Source organism: Triticum aestivum, chromosome 6B, assembly GCF_018294505.1.
Source record: "Triticum aestivum cultivar Chinese Spring chromosome 6B, IWGSC CS RefSeq v2.1, whole genome shotgun sequence".
Lineage (NCBI taxonomy): Eukaryota > Viridiplantae > Streptophyta > Magnoliopsida > Poales > Poaceae > Triticum > Triticum aestivum.
The window spans coordinates 668,199,049-668,219,732 of NC_057810.1; the positions used below are offsets into that span (position 1 = coordinate 668,199,049).

The window sequence follows — 20,684 nt, forward strand, 5'->3', positions numbered from 1 at the left end:
GCATCGTGCCGGCGTTCAATGGTAGTTTGAGCATCATCATGGGCTCGCTTCTGAAGAACTTGAAGCTGATCGCGGTGGATCAATGGATCGGACGACGCTATGGAAATATTATCACAAGCGTCATCATAACGGATCGACGCCCGCGGTGGTTGACGTGGGGGAGGAGAGTGCACTGTGGCTGCACCACCTATGGCCCTTCCTCCACTGGGATGCGGTGGCTCGATGGAGCATCGGCCTACAGGCGCTGCTGGCCGTGGCTCATCTTTGTTTGGATGCCAACAAGGCTCCGGACGGTGGCTCTCCACTCGTCGAGCTTCTCTGCAGCAGGAGGAAAGTCAAGGAGCAGCTGCGCGCGCGCCAAGGCTTCGGCTCGCGTGGGTGGGGGCGAGAGCTGCGTGGACCATGACGCGCTCTGACCTCTAACCATGTTAGAGGGAGCCCTATCACGGTCCTGCGGTCGTATGCCATTTTTGGCAGCACTCCGGCGTACATGATGGCCTTCCTCGCCCTGCGAGTGACGCACATAGCTCTTCCCAGGGCGGCACCCGGGGTCATCAACGTGGTGACGCTGCTCATCGCGCACGACTTAGGAGGAACGCGCCGTGGGCGCCAGCGTGGGTGTCTTGGAGGTCGTTGCACCGCCGACCGGTGGCACGACGACGCTCCTGGAGGGCCCCGCGCCACCTGTGGGGGCCCCAGCTTTGTCTCTGGATGTGGCGGCGTCTAGCCCATCGCCTTGCATGCGGACGACGCCGCTCAGCAGGCTTTGGCTGCCAGAGCGATGCGGATGTTCGTGGGCCGCGTCGTGGGTTCTGTCCCCGACAGCCCCGCTATCCGCCCATGCTGGTATGGGCAGTCCAGCTCCGGAGGAGCCGATCACTGTCGTTGTCTTCCTCTTGGGAGCCATGGCGGCGAAGAAAACGACTGAATTAGCTACCGAACCAGATTCTCTCAGATGCGCCCCCTACCTGGCACGCCAAAGATATCGATGGAAACGACACCTATGGGATCAACTAGGATCCCTACTATGGTTGCGGGGCGCAGAGTCGAGAGAAGAGCGGGATCAACAGTCGGTTCAAGCACACAGATCGTTTACCCAAGTTCGGGCCGCAAGGATGCGTAATACCCTAGTCCCACTTTAGTGTCTGTTTGAATGTTCTTGATGTTCTTGAGCTAGCTACGATGAGTAACTTGTCAAGGGGTCCGGATCCCTCTCCAGTATGCCTCGACCCTCCTTTTATAGTCAAGGGGATCGCCACAGTGGCACACAAGAGGTGGCATCTGTGTACAGTGGCTAAGCTTATCTCTAGCCATTACAGGACAAGATGCATTTAATGCGCCCCTTAGGTGTCCCCCTCACTTTATCGGGGACGAAAACCAGCCCCCGTCCCAACCGTCGCCGCCCCATCTCTCCCTGACACGCGTCCAGGCCAGTGGTGCGCATGGTGCCATGTAGGCTGGTAGGCTGCTGAGGTGGTGCAGTGGTAGGGCCTTCATGAAGATTTGCATACCACCACGTAGGCGCTTGTTGAGTTGGGCTGGAAGGCTCATGTCGACACGCAGGTGCCTGCCTAGCTGGTGGGCTGGCAGGTGCATGGGAGCGGTGGTGGAGCCTTGTCGGGCGCGGGCCTGGCTACGGCCCTACGGATGTCCTCGGCAAGGGCCTTGCCGGGGCCCCGACAAGGGTCTTGCCGCAGTACAATGGTCGTCCCCGGCAAGGATCTTGCCGGAGGTCTTGTGGATGCCTTCGACAAGGGTCTTGCCGAGGCTCGTCGTCTTCTGATCCTTGTCTTCACAAAGATCTGCATGCCACCACGGAGGTGCCTCCCAAGCTTTGGTTCCAATATGGTTGGTGTTGTTGGAACCCTTGAGGCTCAAGGGTGGCACACTCTACTGGCATTCGGGCAAGTTGCCCCGGCAAGGCTCCTGCCGGAGCTGCGAAGGCTGCCCCGACAAGGGTCTTGCCGGGGGAGTCCACCTTGCCCTCTTGGCCTTTGTGTTCCTGGTCTTGGCATTGCTTTGACCATCTTGTGGCTTTGACTCCTTTCTCTGCCCTATTAAGTGTGGCCGTTGGCGCGTCTCGGACTGCCCGTGCACAAGTAAGGGGTACAAAGGAGTGCCCCTCCTTTAGTACACCGACACCTAGTTGGCTCCCAAAATTCCATCATCTGGACAATTAGGGCTCCTCCAAGTCAAGACTACATGTCAAGGAGAAATGTGGTTGTTCGGACTAAACGTGGGCCAACATAAAAAAAACCACCCCACGATGTACCGTTTCATTTTCCTGCCAGAATCTCTACTTCCCGCCCAGTTTCCCACCATGGCGCAAATTTTCTCACTGGAGGCCTCTCCTTTAAAACCGAATGATGTCCACCTCACATTCGCCATGCCATCCTCTCTCCTTCACACCATAATTCTCGGCAAACCGCCAAGGAGGACTGATGAAAGCACAAGTGCTCCCTAGGTGATTTTGGTAATCAATGACAACATATCTCTTTTTGGACTAATACTTTTATCGACTATATTTCAGATGAGTTCAACAATGGCGTGGCAAGGACAAGAGGATGTGGAACCCCTTCAAAATGCTAAGGACAAAGATTGCAAAGGCTCAAGACTCTTCTTTTTAATTTTAGTGATCCAAGATCACATTGAGTCCATAGGAAAGCCAATACTATTAAAAGGGGATAAGGTGTGCTACCTCTTGAGCTTGCGTTGGTTTTACCCTTGAAGAGGAAAGGGTGATGCAGCAAAGTAGAGTAAGTATTTCCCTCAGTTTGAGAACCAAGGTATCAATCTAGTAGGAGACAACGCACAAGTCACCGAATACCTGCACAAACAATCAACAACTTGCACCCAACGCAAGAAAGGGGTTGTCAATCCCTTCACGATTACTTGCAAAAGTGAGATCTGATAGAGATAGATAAGCGGTAAAGTAAATATTTGTGGTATTTTTGGTTTATAGATTGGAAAGTAAAAGATTACAAAATAGACCGGAAACTAGTATGATGGAATAGAGAACTTGTATGATGGAAAAGAGACCCGGGGGCCATAGGTTTCACTAGTGGCTTCTCTCAAGATAGCAAATAATACGGTGGGTGAACAAATTGCTGCCGAGCAATTGATAGAAGAGTGCATAATTATGACGATATCTAACGCAATGATCATGAACATAGGCATCACGTCCGTGTCAAGTAGACAGAAAAGATTCTGCATCTACTACTATTGCTCCACACATCGACCGACTCATGCTTGCATCTAGAGTATTAAGTTCATGACGAATAGAATAACACATTAAGTAAGATGACACGATGTAGAGGAATTAACTCAATCAATATGATGAAAAACCCATCTTTTTATCTTCGATGGCAACAATACAATACGTGCCTTGCTTCCCCTACTGTCACTGGGAAAGGACACCACAAGATTGTACCCAAAGCTAAGCACTTCTCCCATTGCAAGAAAAACCAATCTAGTAGGCCAAACTAAATAGGTAAATCAAAGAGACTTGCAAATATATCAAATCATGCATATAAGAATTCAGAGAAGACTCAAATAATATTCATAGATAATCTAATCATAAATCCATAATTACATTGGATCTCGGCAAACACACCGCAAAAGAATATTACATCGAATAGATCTCCAAGAACATCTAGGAGAACATGGTATTGAGAATCAAAGAGAGAGAAGAAGCCATCTAGCTACTAGCTATGGACTCGTAGGTCTGTGGTAAACTACTCACGCTTCATCAGAAGGGTAATGGTGTTGATGTAGAAGCCCTCCATGATCGAATCCCCCTCCGGCAGGACGCCAGAAAAGGCCCCTAGATGGGATCTCACGGGTACAGAAGCTTGTGGTGGTGGAAAGGTGTTTTTGTGGCTCCTCCTGATGGTTTTGGGGTATAAGAGTATATATAGGCGAAAGAATTAGGCCAGGAGAGCTCCGAGGGGCCCACAAGGTAGGGGCCGCGCCCTCCACCCTCGTGGCCGCCTCGTTGAGTCCCCGACTTCATCTACAAGTCTCCTGGTTTGCTTCTGTTCCAAGAAAGATCATTGCGAAAGTTTCATTCCGTTTGGACTCCGTTACGAAACTCTAAAACAAGCAACAAAACAGACACTGGCACTGGGCTCTAGGTTAATAGGTTAGTCCCAAAACAATATAAAATAGCATATAAATGCATATACAACATCCAAAACAGATAATATAATAGCATGGCACAATAAAAAATTATAGATACGTTGGAGAAGTATCAAGCATCCCCAAGCTTAATTCCTGCTCATCCTCGAGTAGGTAAATGATAATAACAGAATTTTTGATGTGGAATGCCACCTAACATATTTATCCATGTAATTTTCTTTATTGTGGCATGGATGTTCAAATTCGAAAGATTCAAAACAAAAGTTTAATATTGACATAAAAACAATAATACTTCAAGCATACTAACAAGGCAATTATGCCTTCTCAAAATAACATGGCCAAAGAAAGTTTATCCCTACAAAATCATATAGCCTGGCTATGATCCATCTTCATCACACAAAATACTCTAATCATGCCCAATCCCGATGACAAGCCAATCAATTGTTTCATACTTTGATGTTCTCAAACCTTTTCAACTTTCACGCAATACATGAGCGTGAGCCATGGACATAGCACTATGGTGGTTGTGGAGAAAAAAAGAGAGGAAGATAGTCTCACATCAACTAGGCATATCAACGGGCTATGGAGACGCTCATCATCAATATGAGTGAGTAGGGATTGCCATGCAACGGATGCACTAGAGCTATAAGTGTATGAAAGCTCAAAAAGAAACTAAGTGGGTGTGCATCCAACTTGCTTGCTCATGAAGACCTAGGGCATTTGAGGAAGCCCATCGTTGGAATATACAAGCCAAGTTCTATAATGAAAAATTCCCACTAGTATATGAAAGTGACAAAATAAGAGACTCTCTATCATGAAGATCATGGTGCTACTCTGAAGCACAGGTGCGGAAAAAGGATAGTAACATTGCCCCTTCTCTCTTTTTCTTCTGTTTTCTTTGTTTGGCCTTTCTATTCTTTTTATGGCCTAGTTGATGTGAGACTATCTTCCTCTCTTTTTTTTATTTCCTCACATGGGACAATGCTATAATAATGATGATCATCACACTTCCATTTACTTACAACTTGAAAAATTACAACTCAATGCTTAGAACAAAATATGACTCTCTGTGAATGCCTCCGGTGGTGTACCGGGATGTGCAATGAATCAAGAGTGACATGTATGAAAGAATTATGAAAGGTGACTTTGCCACAAATACTATGTCAACTACATGATCATGCAAAGCAATATGACAATGATGAAGCGTGTCATAATAAACGGAACGGTGGAAAGTTGCATGGCAATATATCTCGGAATGGCTATGGAAATGCCATAATAGGTAGGTATGGTGTCTGTTTTGAGGAAGGTATGTGGTGGGTGTATGGTACCGGCGAAAGTTGCACGGCAGAAGAGAGGCTAGCAATGGTGTAAGGGTGAGAGTGCGTATAATCCATGGACTGAACATTAGTCAAAAAGAACTCACATACTTATTCCAAAAATCTATTAGTCATCGAACAAGTACTATGCGCATGCTCCTAGGGAGATAGATTGGTAGGAAAACACCATCGCTCATCCCCGACCGCCACTCCTAAGGATCACAATCAATACATACTTCATGCTCCAACTTCATTACACAATGGTTCACCATACGTGCATGCTACGGGACTCACAAACCTCAACACAAGTATTTCTCAAATTCACAATTACTCCACTAGCATGACTCTAATATCACCATCTTCATATTTCAAAACAATCATAAAGAATCAAACTTCTCATAGTATTCAATGCACTTTATATGAAATTTTTTATTATACCCTCTTGGATGCCTATCATATTAGGACTAAATTTATAACCAAAGAAAATTACCATGCTCTTCTAAATGACTCTCAAAATAATATAAGTAAAGCAAGATAGTTCATAAATTTCTATAAAATAAAGCCACCGCCGTGCTCTAGAAAGATATAAGTGAAGTACTAGAGCAATATTGCCTAGCTCAAAAGATATAAGTGAAGCACATAGAGTATTCTAATAAATCACGATTCATGTGTGTCTCTCCCAAAAGGTGTGTATATCAAGGATGATTGTGGTAAAAAAACAAAGACTCAAATCATACAAGACGCTCCAAGCAAAACACATATCATGTGGTGAATAAAAATATAGCCTTAAGTAAAGTTACCGATAGACGAAGACAAAAGAGGGGATGCCTTCCGGGGCATCCCCAAGCTTAGAATTTTGGTTGTCCTTGAATATTACCTTGGGGTGCCTTGGGCATCCCCAAGCTTAGTCTCTTGCCACTCCTTACTCCATAGTCCATCAAATCCTTACCTAAAACTTGAAAACTTCACAACACAAAACTCAACAGAAAATCTCATGAGCTCCATTAGTATAAGAAAATAAATCACCACTTTAAGGTATTGTTGCAAACTCATTCTTTATTTATATTGGTATAATATCTACTATGTTCCAACTTTTCCATGGTTCATACCCCTCGATACTACCGATAGATTCATCAAAATAAGAAACAACACGCAGAAAATAGGATCTATCAAAAAACAGAACAGTCTGTAGCAATTTGTAACTCTCGAATACTTCTGTAACTCTAAATTTTTTGAAAAAATAGGAAGACCTGAGAAATTTATGTACCAATCCAGAGCAAAAATAGTCAGATCAAAAGTACGCTTATGTGAATTTTGAAAATTATTTTCCTGGGTGCAAAAGTTTCTGATTTTCAACCGGATCAACACAACTATTACCGTAAGCTATCCTAAAGGTTTAACTTGGCACAAACACTAAATTAAACATATAACCACATCTAACCAGAGGGTAGATGAATTATTCATTACTAAGCATGAACAAAAGGTAAAGAACAAAAATAAAATTGGGTGACCTCCCAACAAGTGCTATTGTTTAACGCCCTTAGCTAGGCATAAAAACATGAATAGATCTAAGTATTGTCATCTTTGGTATGCAATCCATAAGTGGCTCTCATAATAGATTCATATGGCAATTTAATTTTCTTTCTAGGGAAGTGTTCCATGACTTTACTTATCGGAAATTGGAACTAATGTTTCCTTATTTCATATCAATAATTGCACCAATTGTTCTAAGGAAAGGTCTACCAAGAATAATAGGACATGTAGGATTTCAATCTATATAAAAACAATGAAATCTACGGGCACATAATTCCTATTTGCAACAATAAGAACATCATTAATCCTTCCCATAGGTTTCTTAATAGTGGAATCCGCAAGATGCAAATTTAAAGAACAATCATCAAATTCATGGAAACCTAGCACATCACACATAGTTTTTGGAATCGTGGAAACGCTAGCACCCAAATCACACAAAGCATGGCACTCATAATCTTTAATCTTAATATTAATAGTAGGTTCCCACTCATCATAAATTTTTCTAGGGATAGAAACTTCCAATTCAAGCTTTTCTTCAAAAGATTGCATCATAGCATCAATGATATGTTTAGTAAAAGCTTTGTTTTGATTATAAGCATGAGGAGAATTCAACACGGATTGCAACAAGGAAATACAATCTATTAAAGAACAATTATCATAATTAAATTCCTTGAAATCCAAAAGAGTGGGTTCATTGCTACTTAAAGTCTTGAGCTCTCCAATCCCACTTTTATCAATTTTTGCATCTAGATCTAAGAACTCCAAATCATTGGGACGCCTTTTAACTAAAGTTGAATCATCTCCATTCCCATATTTATAAAGATTAATATTGGAAAACAAAGATTCAATAGGAGTCACATCAATCACTTTTAGATCTTCATCATTATTATCATGAAAACTAGAAGAACACGCTTTCACAAACCAATCTCTTTTTGCACGCATCTTAGTGGTTCTTTATTTGCACTCATCAATGGAAATTCTCATGGTTTTGAGAGACTCATTGATATCATGCTTAGGTGGAATAGATCTAAGTTTCAAAGAATCAACATCAAGAGAAATTATATCCATGTTCCTAGCCAAATCATCAATCTTGAGAAATTTTTCTTCAATCAAAGCATTAAAATTCTTTTGCGAACTCATAAATTCTTTAACACTATTCTCAAAATCAGAGGGCATCTTATTAAAATTACCATAATAATTGTTGTAGGAATTACCATAATTATTAGAGGAATTACTAAGAAACGGCCTAGGATTAAAATTGCCTCTATACGGGTTATTACCAAAATTGTTCTTACCAACAAAATTCACATCCATAGATTCATTATTATTCTGAATCAAAGTGGACGAAGTCATATCATTAGGATCAGAAGAAGCACTCTTATTAGCAAATAATTTCATAAGTTCATCCATCTTTCCACTCAAAACATTAATCTCTTCAATCGCATGTACCTTTTTACTAGTGGATCTTGCAGTGTGCCATTGAGAATAATTAACCATGATACTATCTAGGAGTTTAGTAGCCTCTCCTAAAGTAATTTCCATAAAACTGCCCATCGCAGCCGAATCTAAAAGATTTCTAGAAGCAAAATTCAATCCGGCATAAAAAATTTGTATAGTCATCCACAAAGATTCAATAGGAGTCACATCAATCACTTTTAGATCTTCATCATTATTATCATGAAAACTAGAAGAACACGCTTTCACAAACCAATCTCTTTTTGCACGCATCTTAGTGGTTCTTTATTTGCACTCATCAATGGAAATTCTCATGGTTTTGAGAGACTCATTGATATCATGCTTAGGTGGAATAGATCTAAGTTTCAAAGAATCAACATCAAGAGAAATTATATCCATGTTCCTAGCCAAATCATCAATCTTGAGAAATTTTTCTTCAATCAAAGCATTAAAATTCTTTTGCGAACTCATAAATTCTTTAACACTATTCTCAAAATCAGAGGGCATCTTATTAAAATTACCATAATAATTGTTGTAGGAATTACCATAATTATTAGAGGAATTACTAAGAAACGGCCTAGGATTAAAATTGCCTCTATACGGGTTATTACCAAAATTGTTCTTACCAACAAAATTCACATCCATAGATTCATTATTATTCTCAATCAAAGTGGACGAAGTCATATCATTAGGATCAGAAGAAGCACTCTTATTAGCAAATAATTTCATAAGTTCATCCATCTTTCCACTCAAAACATTAATCTCTTCAATCGCATGTACCTTTTTACTAGTGGATCTTTCAGTGTGCCATTGAGAATAATTAACCATGATACTATCTAGGAGTTTAGTAGCCTCTCCTAAAGTAATTTCCATAAAACTGCCCATCGCAGCCGAATCTAAAAGATTTCTAGAAGCAAAATTCAATCCGGCATAAAAAATTTGTATAGTCATCCACAAATTCAAACCATGTGTAGGGCAATTTCATATAATCAATTTCATCCTCTCCCAAGATTGTGAAACTTTCTCGTGATCAAGTTGCTTAAAATTCATAATATCATTCCTAAGGGAGATGATCCTAGCGGGAGGAAAATACTTAGAGATGAACACATCTTTACACTTATTCCACGAATCAATACTATTTTTAGACAAAGATGAAAACCAAGTTTTAGCACGATCTCTAAGCAAAAACGGGAATAGCTTCAATTTAACAATATCATTATACACATCTTTCTTCTTTTGCATATCACATAAATCAACAAAATTGTTTAGATGGGATGCGGCATCTTCACTAAGAAGGCGAGAAAATTGATCTTTCATAACAAGATTCAGCAAAGCGGCATTAATTTCGCAAGATTCAGCATTAGTATTGGGAGCAATCGGGGTACTAATAAAATCATTATTGATGGTGTTGGAAAAGTCACACAGTTTAGTATTATCTTGAGCCATCGTGACAAAGTAAGCAATCCAACACACGAGCACACAAGAAGCAAGTGAAGAAGACGAACGGAAGAGGGGAGAAGAAAAGATAAATATTTTCAAAAATTGTATTAGAGGTGGGGGAGAGGAAAATGAGAGGCGAATGGTGGATAATGTAATGCAAGAGATGAGAGTTTATGATGGGTACTTGGTATGTCTTGAGTTGGTGTAGATCTTCCCGGCAACAGCGCCAGAAATTCTTCCTGCTACCTCTTGAGCTTGTGTTGGTTTTTCCCTTGAAGAGGAAAGGGTGATGCAGCAAAGTAGAGTAAGTATTTCCCTCATTTTGAGAACCAAGGTCTCAATCCAGTAGGAGATAACGCACAAGTCAATGAATACCTGCACAAATAATCAACAACTTGCACCCAACGCGATAAAGGGGTTGTCAATCCATTCACGGTTACTTGCAAAAGTGAGATCTGATAGAGATGGATAAATGATACAGTAAATATTTTTGGTATTTTTGGTTTATAGATCGGAAAGTAAAAGATTGCAAAATAGTAGATCGGAAACTAGTATGATGGAATAGAGATCTTGTATGATGGAAAAGAGACCCGGGGGCCATAGGTTTCACTAGTGGCTTCTCTCAAGATAGCAAATAATACAATGAGTGAGCAAATTACTTCCGAGCAATTGATAGAAGAGCGCATAATTATGATGATATCTAAGGCAATGATCATGAACATAGGCATCACGTCCGTGTCAAGTAGACCAAAACAATTCTGCATCTACTACTATTACTCCACACATCGACCGACTCCTGTCTGCATCTAGATTATTAAGTTCATGAAGAACAGAGTAACGCATTAAGTAAGATGACATGATGTAGATGAATTAACTCAAGCATATGATGAAAACCCCATATTTTTATCCTCGATGGTAACAATACAATACATGCCTTTCTGCCCCTACTGTCACTGGGAAAGGACACCGCAAGATTGAACCCAAAGGTAAGCACTTCTCCCATTGCAAGAAAAACCAATCTAGTAGGCCAAACTAAACCGATAATTCGAAGAGACTTGCAAAGATATCAAATCATGCATATAAGAATTTAGAGAAGACTCAAATAATATTCATAGATAATCTGATCATAAATCCACAATTCATCGGATCTCGGCAAACACACCACAAAAGAATATTACATCGAATAGATCTCCAAGAAAATCGAGGAGAACATGGTACTGAGAATCAAAGAGACAGAAAAAGCCATCTAGCTACTAGCTATGGACCCGTACGTCTGTGGTAATCTACTCACGCTTTATCGGAAGGGTAATGGTGTTGATGTTGAAGCCCTCCGTGATCGAATCCCCCTCCGGCATGACGCCGGAAAAGGCCCCTAGATGGGATCTCATAGGTACAGAAGGTTGCGGTGGTGGAAAAGTGTTTTCATGGCTCCTCCTGATGGTTTTGGGGTATAAGAGTATATATAGGCGAATGAATTGGGTCAGGAGAGCTCCGAGGGGCCCACGAGGTAGCGGCACACCCTCCACCCTTGTGGCCTCCACCCTTGTGGCCGCCTTGTTGAGTCTCCGACTTCATCTCCAAGTCTCCTGGTTTGCTTCTATTCCAAGAAAGATCATCGTAAAAGTTTCCTTCTGTTTGGACTCCATTTGGTATTCTTTTTCTGTGAAACTCTAAAAGAGGCAAAAAAAACAAAAACTGGCACTGAGCTCTAGGTTAATAGGTTAGTCCCAAAATTAATATAAAATAGCATATAAATGCATATAGAACATTCAAAATAGATAATATAATATCATGGAACAATCAAAAATTATAGATACGTTGGAGACGTATCAAGGTGTTGCTTAATGGTCTGCTTGCTCAAGTGCTTAGTGATATTGCTCCATAAACCCTCAACCACTTTCTCATTTCCACATATGTCCAAAACCTAAAGTCAAACTCGGCCCCACCGATTTGATCTATCCGGTGCCACCGAGTTCATTTGACATAGCCACTGCCATAAACCCTAATCAATTCGGTCACACCGATACGGATCTTGGTCTCACCGAGATGGCCTTGCAAACTCTCTGTTGCCTATTGCAATTATTTCGGTCCCACTGAAATGTGCAATCGGTCACACCGAGTTTGCCTGACCAACTCTCTGTTTGATTAATTGCTGAAATCGGTCTCTCCGATTTTATGTAATCGGTCTCACCAAGATGAGGTTTTGCCCTAGCCCTAGCACATCAGTCCCGCCGAGTTGATCTTGCCGGTCCCATCGAGATTCCTAACGTTCACATTTTCAACTAAATCGGTCTCAGCAAGTTTCTCTATTCGGTCTGACCGAGTTGGGTCAAATGTGTGTAAAAGTTGGATTTTGTGTGGAGGCTATATATACCCCCTCAACCCCCTTCTCCATTTGAGAGAGAGACATCAGAACATGCCTACACTTCCACTACTCATTTTCTGAGAGAGAACCACCTACTCATGTGTTGAGACCAAGACATTCCAATCCAACCACAAGAATCTTGATCTCTAGCCTTTCCCAATTTGCTTTCCACCCAAATCATCTTTCCACCATAGCCAAATCTATGAGAGAGAGTTGAGTGTTGGGGAGACTATCATTTGAAGCACAAAAGCAAGGAGTTCACCATCAACACACCATCTATTACGTTTTGGAGAGTGGTGTCTCCTAGATTGGTTAAGTGTCACTTGGGAGCCTCCGTCAAGATTGTGGAGTTGAACCAAGGAGTTTGTAAGGGCAAGGAGATCGCCTACTTCGTGAAGATCTACCCAAGTGAGGCAAGTCCTGCGTGGGTGATGGCCATGGTGGGATAGACAAGGTTGCTTCTTCGTGGACCCTTCAAGGGTGGAGCCCTCTGTAGACTCACGCAACCGTTACCCTTCATGGGTTGAAGTCTCCACCAACGTGGATGTACGATAGCACCACCTACCAGAATCACGCCAAAAATCTCCGTGTCTTCATTGCGTTTGCACACTCCAATCCCATCCCGTTACTTTCTCGCAACCAGCATGCTTTACTCTTTCCGCTGCTTATACTCTTGCCATGCTTGCTTGAAGTGTGTTGGGAATGCTTAAAATTGTGCTCATCTACAACCTCAACTTGAAGAACTTAAAAACGGTTACTTTTGCTTGTTGAGTGTCTAATCACCCCCCCCCCTCTAGACACCTCTTCCCGATCCTTTCAACTGCCCCTCCAATCGCCCCGCTCTCCGCCCTGATCCCCTCTCCTTGTGTTCATGTTGATCTGTCACCCCCATCATGGGGGTAGGAGGCCTGCACCGCCCGTGACGCCCCGAACCAAGAAGACAGATCCAATGTCTCCCGAGCCATTGCCATGTTGTAAATACAGTTAATGCCATGCATTCCACAAAAGTGTGATGTCCATTGTGAGGCACATCTCAGCTCCGCCGTGTCATCCTCTCTCCCTCACCCCGTACTTCTCCATGGACCGCCAAGGAGGAGTACCCCGCCAATCGCCCCACTCTTCGCCCAGATCCCCCTGCCCTCGTGTTGATGCCGATTTGCCACCCGCCCCACTCTCCGCCCTGTTCCTCTCCCCTCGCAGGAATTGTGGTTGTCCTAACTATCCGTAATGTTATCTCCAACACATGCACAACAGAAAAAAAACACCCCACGACGCACCATGTCCTTTTCCTGTCGGACCCGCCCCTTCCTACTTGGTTTTCCGCCGCAGTGGGACATTTCTACCTGGAGCCCTCTCCTTTAAAACCGGACGATGCCAACCTCAACTTTTCCATGGCACCCTCTCCCCTTCACACCGCACTTCTTCACGGACCACTAAGGAGGATTCCCCCGCCAACCACGTCGCACTCTGCCTTGATCCCCTTCCACCGTGTTCATGCCGATCCGCCACCCCTATCAAGGTGTAGGAGGCGTGCGCCACCCGTGACGCACCCTCGAGCCAAGAAGGCAGATCCAATGTTTCATGTGTCATTGCCACATTGTAACATATAGTTGAATGTTGTGCATTCCACAAAAATATGATTTCCATTGTTGGGCATGTAACTTATACGCCACTGTGTCTGTTATTAACTCTTGAAGCAACCAAGCAGTGCATTTAGACTTCTATCCTAACTAAAAAATTACATGACTTGCGAAATATATATGAACCACTCGCTCATGCAATTTGCTGCAAATTCATCTCTAATGAAATGCAATTTGGCACATTTTCTAAAGTAGGAAAATTATTCTGCTCACATAGATGTAACTGAACAGAACAAACCCAACCCTCATCCAGATCCACATACACATATGTTGCATAATATAAGTAGGAGGCCCACATTTGTCCACATATTTTTTGATGGGACAAGTGGACATCCCACATAATCTAACGTCAATGAGAGATTCGGCTAAACTGCCATACTGATATATAAGACTGACACTTCAAGTAACCTACTACTGATCCTAGTTAATTGTCCTGTGTGTTGCAACGAGTGCATATATATATTTTAGTAATTCAACATTAGTTCTATCTCACATACATATTCAAAATATTCTTGCACACCAGGCTACCTTGGCGACTTCCTTTTTCTACATGTAAACCACTCTCCTTTTATTCCTTTTTTTTCTTCTGACGAAAAATATTTCTCAGAGTGATATGTGAATGGATATATGGACAACCATAATAAAATATCAAGAGCTAAAAACTAGTTAATCAAAGAATTTAAGATTGTATCTGTGATGCATTTGTCATTGAATCCTTTCTATAAATGTTGCCTTGTGCTATCGACCATTGATTCTTTTCCATAGATTTGGTCTTTAAATATTGAATAGAGATCACCGTGATTAATTCCTTATTAAATTTGTAAAAACCGAATTAAGTAGATCAGTGGGCTAAAACCAGTGGGGGAGATTTAACCGGAATGGAGACGACGCTACAACACTATGGCGTACAGGTCTGTGCCGATTCTCATAGTATGCCAAGCAAAACCAACCTACTGATAATGGAAAAAAATGAAACAGTAAAAAACGAAATAAAAAAATGAAACCTAGAAAAATGAAAAATAAAATAAAAACGCGCTCACATGTCAAATGGGCCAACCAACTTTGATTATAGTTGATGTTTTGTTAAGATTTGATTTGGGTATGAGTAGTGGAAGACAATGAAAGTTTGGATTTAGTTGAGATTTCTTTTAAAATTTGAGTTGAACGAGTTAATGCATGATGTTGTTGGCACGATTTGATTGAGTTAATGCACGCGTCCGATGAGACTGCCCAAATTGGTCACGCTTGAGCGAAAGGCCGGCTGTAAGACACTCACGGGCGTGATATAATGTTTGCGGAGGGGCTGGTGAAAATCCCCCCTTAGAAGTAAAGGTTTTAGTGTAAAACATTGACGGCAATAAAAAAATGGATGTGCTTGAACCGTCGTATTGTCAAATGTTCCGCATGGTATTCATCGGATTCTCCCTGAGAAAAAAATGCTTGTGATCCACCACGGAAATCGTGTTCTCCTGCTCAATCAAAAAGAAAAAGGAAATTATGCCACTGCCCCTCCACTAATCGCACTGCCATTGGTGGCCAGCGGAAAGCGCCTTTCCACCAAGCAGTGCATAATTACCCCGCTAATTACAGCGGCAAAGCGAGTACGAGTAAATGGATTAGCGCAGGTTTCCGTGCGACCCGAATGGATCGCAGCAAATTTTGCCTGCTCGGGACGGACGGCAGCATTGATGGGCGGCTTAACTGCACCGGCAAAATGCCAACCCAGCTCCGGCTCCACCGCCGCCGCTCCGGACGAACTGAAAAATCAAAATGTTAACCGACAGCCCAGATGCCGTTTGACCCCGCAGTAATGGCATTAACATTTCTGACTCAAACTAGTACTCCCTCCGTCTAGGTGAGTAAGTCATCTTAGGTTGTGCACCATGACCAAGGAGGAGCGAAAAACGAGAGACCTTAATGTTTATTTGCTAATTAATAGCATTGCATGCAATGAACTAACCACTGCATGTCGTGTTTGATAGTCTCAAGTCATTAAAAGTATGCACACCCTTCATCTCTTATTGGTTGATATGTCAAGAAATAAGAAACGAGGTAGAAGTTAATGCACCGCGTCTAAGTGTTTTTGGATTATTTGGTTTTCATAAGATGACTTACACACCTAGACGGAGGGAGTACACCTAGACGGAGGGAGTAGTAAAAAGAGTAGAGTACAGATCGCCAGGCCCAGGAGTAAATGCAGCAGTGGAGTATCCTGGTAAACTTCTGAATCGCCTGGTCCATGAAAACTTTGAATCTTTGGTCACATGAACACCAGTCCAGAATTGCAAGCAAGAGCACCTCTGGTTCAGTTCAGTGCCACAGTCAGCAAGCTTCTGCATCTTTCTGGGGGTGATGACAGGAGAAAAATCCGCGTTGATCTGCATCTTTTTACGGCCGGGGCCAAGAGATTCAGATCAGATGCGTTGCCCAACTCGACAGCGTGCGCGTGCGTGGCTGGCCTGGGAGGAGCGAAAGCGGCGCTGCCAAATTTCCGGAAGCTGCCGACCGACGGAGGACTGTGGTGGCGCAACGCTCACTTGCTCACATGTGCGATCACGCGCCGACAGACCAGACGAATCCCGCTTTCCAACTGGGCACCGCCTCCCTTGTCCCGCCTCCGCATCGCCATGATTGATTCGCGATCTTCTCCGGAAAGGATCCATGATTGGTGATGCATGCACCTCCAATCTGCTGCTCCCATGCAAAAGTCGCCGGGTGTTCGTCGGTGATTCTTGATCGGTTGAAAACTCCGGAGCAACTGCCAAATGAGTGGCTGCTGATCGAGCTCATGTGAGAGGGGTTTGATTTTGAGGGATCTGGTGGGTTTTTTTTACAGGTTTCTCGCCGCTGCGAATTTGCAATCCATGGCGATCTACAAGGACGGAGGAAGAAGAAGAGATTCTTATGGCTAACTGAACAAAAGAAAGAATTTGTTTTCCTTTTCTTTCTCGTTGGACAATGGCGATGCTGGTCACGAGCAGTCTCCGACCCGGTTTGACTGCTGCCGGCCGCCGACGACCCAGAGCAGCGTCCGCCGCGCGAACGACGGCCGCTCCTCCGCGAGCGACGACACCACGCTGTTGCCGCCGCCGCTGCCCGTCTCCACGTCGCCCCAGTCCGCCTCGCTCCCGCTCTTCCGCTCGCCCCCTCCTCCTTCCTCCTCGCCGTCCTTGCCGCTCCGCATCGGCCACCGGAACGACACCGTGCGCCGCCCGCCCGCGTCGGGGTCCCCTTTCCGGGACGACGCCGGGGGCACCATCCAGATCTTGGACTCGGAGAAGCTGTCCTTGGTGAGCTTCGCCGCGGCGGGCAGGCCGGGGGGAGGCTGCTGCTTCCGCGCCGTCGCCGGGATCACCGGGTAGCGGAGCGAGGAGGACTCCCCGCGGCGCCTGGACGCGCCGAACTCGCACTCCGACATGGCGCCGCCGCCGCGGCGCGCCCTGGAGAACGCCGGCCGCTTCTTCTTGGGCGGCGGCTTGGCGGCGATGGCCACGCGGAGCGACGCCTGCTCCTCCATGACGTACTCGTAGGAGCCCATGGAGTGGCACCGCCTCGGCCCGAGCCCTGCCCCGGCGTCGGCATTGGCGTTGCTGCTGGTGCCCGCTTCGTCCCTTGCGCCAGTGCCGGCGACGGCGTCGGCCTCCACGCACATGAACTTGCCCAGCTTCACCTCGACGACCTCCTCCGCGCCGTCGAGCCCCGGGACGCGCACGGCCCCGCCGCTCGGCTCGCCGACGGCGTGCCTGGCCGAGCCGGCCAGGTCGCGGGAGCTGTCGGCGGAGTCGATCACCATGAGCACCGGGCTGCAGGTGGGCTCGAGGTCGCCGGCAGCGAGGAGGCTGCGGCGGCAGAGCGGGCAGGTGGAGTGGGAGAGCAGCCAGGTGTCGATGCACTCGAGGTGGAACGCGTGGCTGCACTTGGGGAGCAGCCGGAGCTGGTCATCAGGCGCGAACTCGCAGAGGCACACGGCGCAGTCGAACGGGTCCTTCCCCCCGCCGCCCCCATCCCCGTCCCCGCCGACGACGACGTTGCGGTAGAGGAAGACGGGGAGCGCGTCGATGAAGGCCTGGTCGACGCCGGCGTCGTGGAGGTGGAAGAGCTGCTGCAGCTGGCCCTGGAACGCGGTGACGCTGCCCTCGGCGTCGTCGCGGGCCGCTCGGCGCCGGCGGCGCAGCCGCAGCAGGTGGCGCGCCAGCAGGTGCAGCAGGCCGCAGACGAAGAAGACGATCGCCAGCACGGCCACGATGAAGAGGATGCTCGGGCTGATCTTGGTCTCCACCGTCTCCAGCGCCGACGACCCCGGCGCCGTCCACGACGAGTTGCTCATGATCCTCGTACGTACCCCGCACCGAACCCAGCACTCCAGGCAAGGAGGCAGCTACGGAGGAGAGCCCGAGCTCGGGCTTACGATCCGGAGCAAAGGTGGAGCCCCGGCATGGCCGCGCTGGATTAGGGGGGAGGGGAGGGAGGGAAGCTTTGTGTGGGGGGTCGCCGGGGGAATAAATCGCGGCCGAGACCGAGAGACCGAGCGACGGAGCTTAGCGTGTGGGGTGTAAATTAGTCGGGGAATTAAAGCGGTATTAGGTGCGGGTTAGGACACGCAGGTGCGGGTCACTGTTCCGGGTGAGCTCACCGTTGGAGGCGGCGGCCGCTGGTACCACTGGTAGAATTATGCAGAGGGGAAAAACAAAGAGGCTGTGACAGTCTGACAGACATCGCTGTGTGGAGAGAGAGGGGGGTTGTGGGTCGTTGATCTGCTGGCCGAAAGGTGTGTGCGATCGATCTGATTGACCGGCTGTGGCAGGCGGGCTGATCTGCCATTGTTTTTGCTGGTTCCGTCGGTGTCGTGTGTGCTTGTTTTTTGCCGTCCTTGAGCAGGTTCGATGTGTCGCTTGGACCGTGCTGCAGAGAACTTGGAATGGAGTAGCATGGCGCTGTTGTGAGGGAGGAGACGGTTAATGCAAGCATGGAACCAGCTTTCTTTCTTGAGTAATACTGTACTACTCCCTACTACTAGTACTACTGTGACCGTAGCAGACGACGCCACCCGCCTTCCGGGTCCGGTTCAGACCAAAAACAGTCATGGCCTAGCAGCACAGGCCTGTGATTCCGATTCGTTCGCTACTGTGCTGCTCTCTTCCTCCTCGACCGCCGTCGCAAGCTGGCAATCAAGGGAAGAAGCAGTGAAGCACCGATGAGGGGCTTTGGTCCTACCAGATTCTTCTTCGTACCCCGGTGGCGACCGACGGTGAAGCAAGCCAGGCCGGCAGCAGGGCTTTCGTGCGGCCGCACGAAAGCAACCACGTACTACTGACGTGGACCTGCTCGCATACACCTCGCCACGGCACGGCTGATTAACAACAGAGCCCAGGCAAGCCGCCGGTCGGCCACGGCCAGCATTGCCGGACGGGCCGGCAGCTGCTCTGTCGGTGCACAGCTAGAGCGCGGTTCATGCGGTCGGTGCTGCTTGGGCATGTGCGATTGCCACTTCGAGTCATCAGCTCGTGAGCCTCCACGTCCCCGGGCCGCGCGCGCGCGCACGGATCGGTGGGCGCGGAAGGGTTTCACATCCCAGACCCAAGGCCATGGCGATCGGTGCATGGCGGGGCCTTCCAAAGTCTGCTCTGGGCTCCTCCGCATGCCCTCACCACCCACCCATGCGGCCTCGGGGAACGGGAACCGTGTTCCGCTCGATCGGTCAACATTAACTGTTCTTCTCCTGTGTGACACGAGCCTTGTTTGTTTAATGGTCTCCATCGGGGGATTCTCTACCTGCTCCGTTGTTCCGAGCTTCCATCAAGCTATCATATTCGAACCTAGGCCCTATTTGGATACTCTAACTCGGTTAGAAGTTAGAAGTTAGAGTCAGATTCTAATCCTCAACTAATATTAAATCAACTTTAACCAAAGTGGTGTTTGGATGAGAGGGGTAGATTGTCAATAAATAAACTTTCTCAACCATTTGGCTCCTTTAGAGCCGGATTTGGTGTGGCCGGCTCTTTTGTGGCCTCCTCCCGCTCACAAATGACATAAAAAAATTCATCTTTACAAATCAGTATCCAAAATTTAATAAAGTTTATTTTGACCATACAAATGAGATGTCTTACTTAAACATACAAGTCCTCGGTCAAGCTTCACAAAATAAAATTACATCCATGAAACAGTGCATCAGCTAACTCATCACGGGGGTAGCGGGGCCGCTTGCCGACGGCTACGAACCCCACACAAAGAAGCCGTTTCGTCCATCACCCGGCCTGGGTAGCAAACTGAATTTGTCAATATAGAATACAAATTGAAATTGGGCAGCAAACCCAGCCTACAGCAAACTGGATCAGGTGCGGCTGGTGGCTGACAAAAAAAAAATCTTTTCTATGGGTCCCAGCAAGACTAACTCTAATAAGCACCCTCCCATTGGGTTGGATTTTTTGGCTGGGTTAGAGCAACTAACCCTACTCTAACCCACCTATTTGGATACTTCAGGGTTAGTTCAGCCCCAACTAACTAAATCTAACTCTAACTCTAGCATCCAAACAGGGCCCTAAGCCTATTCTCCTCATGAGCACTTTTCAAATATATTTTAAATTTTTTATTTATATTACCATTTTTTACTATTCATCGAGGAGCACTTGAGCTCACTAGCCAATGCTCCACTTCCATGCAAGAGCATGGTAAATAGTATAGGCAGCAACCAAATTACAGTTTAAACATCATAAATTTAGTCGTACAAATAGACAAATATCTAGAAATGTAAAAGAAAAGAGACGAAGAGGACCGAGCATGTTCACACTTCCTCGCCAG

At 45.9% G+C, this 20,684-nt stretch overlaps 1 protein-coding gene across 1 annotated transcript; it reads right to left on the reverse strand.

Annotated features, from left to right (window-relative positions):
* Window positions 1-16,675: 16,675 nt before the first annotated feature.
* On the reverse strand, window positions 16,676-18,870 carry LOC123138978 (RING-H2 finger protein ATL13). Its single transcript, XM_044558817.1, has one exon. It carries the CDS (start codon window positions 18,211-18,213, stop codon window positions 16,858-16,860), a length of 1,356 nt encoding a protein of 451 aa, XP_044414752.1. The 5' UTR covers window positions 18,214-18,870; the 3' UTR covers window positions 16,676-16,857.
* Between the last annotated feature and the right edge of the window lie 1,814 nt (window positions 18,871-20,684).

Coding starts and splice junctions, on each gene's coding strand:
- LOC123138978 (XM_044558817.1), bottom strand. CDS start 18,213: ATGAGCAACTCGTCGTGGACGGCGCCGGGGTCGTCGGCGCTGGAGACG.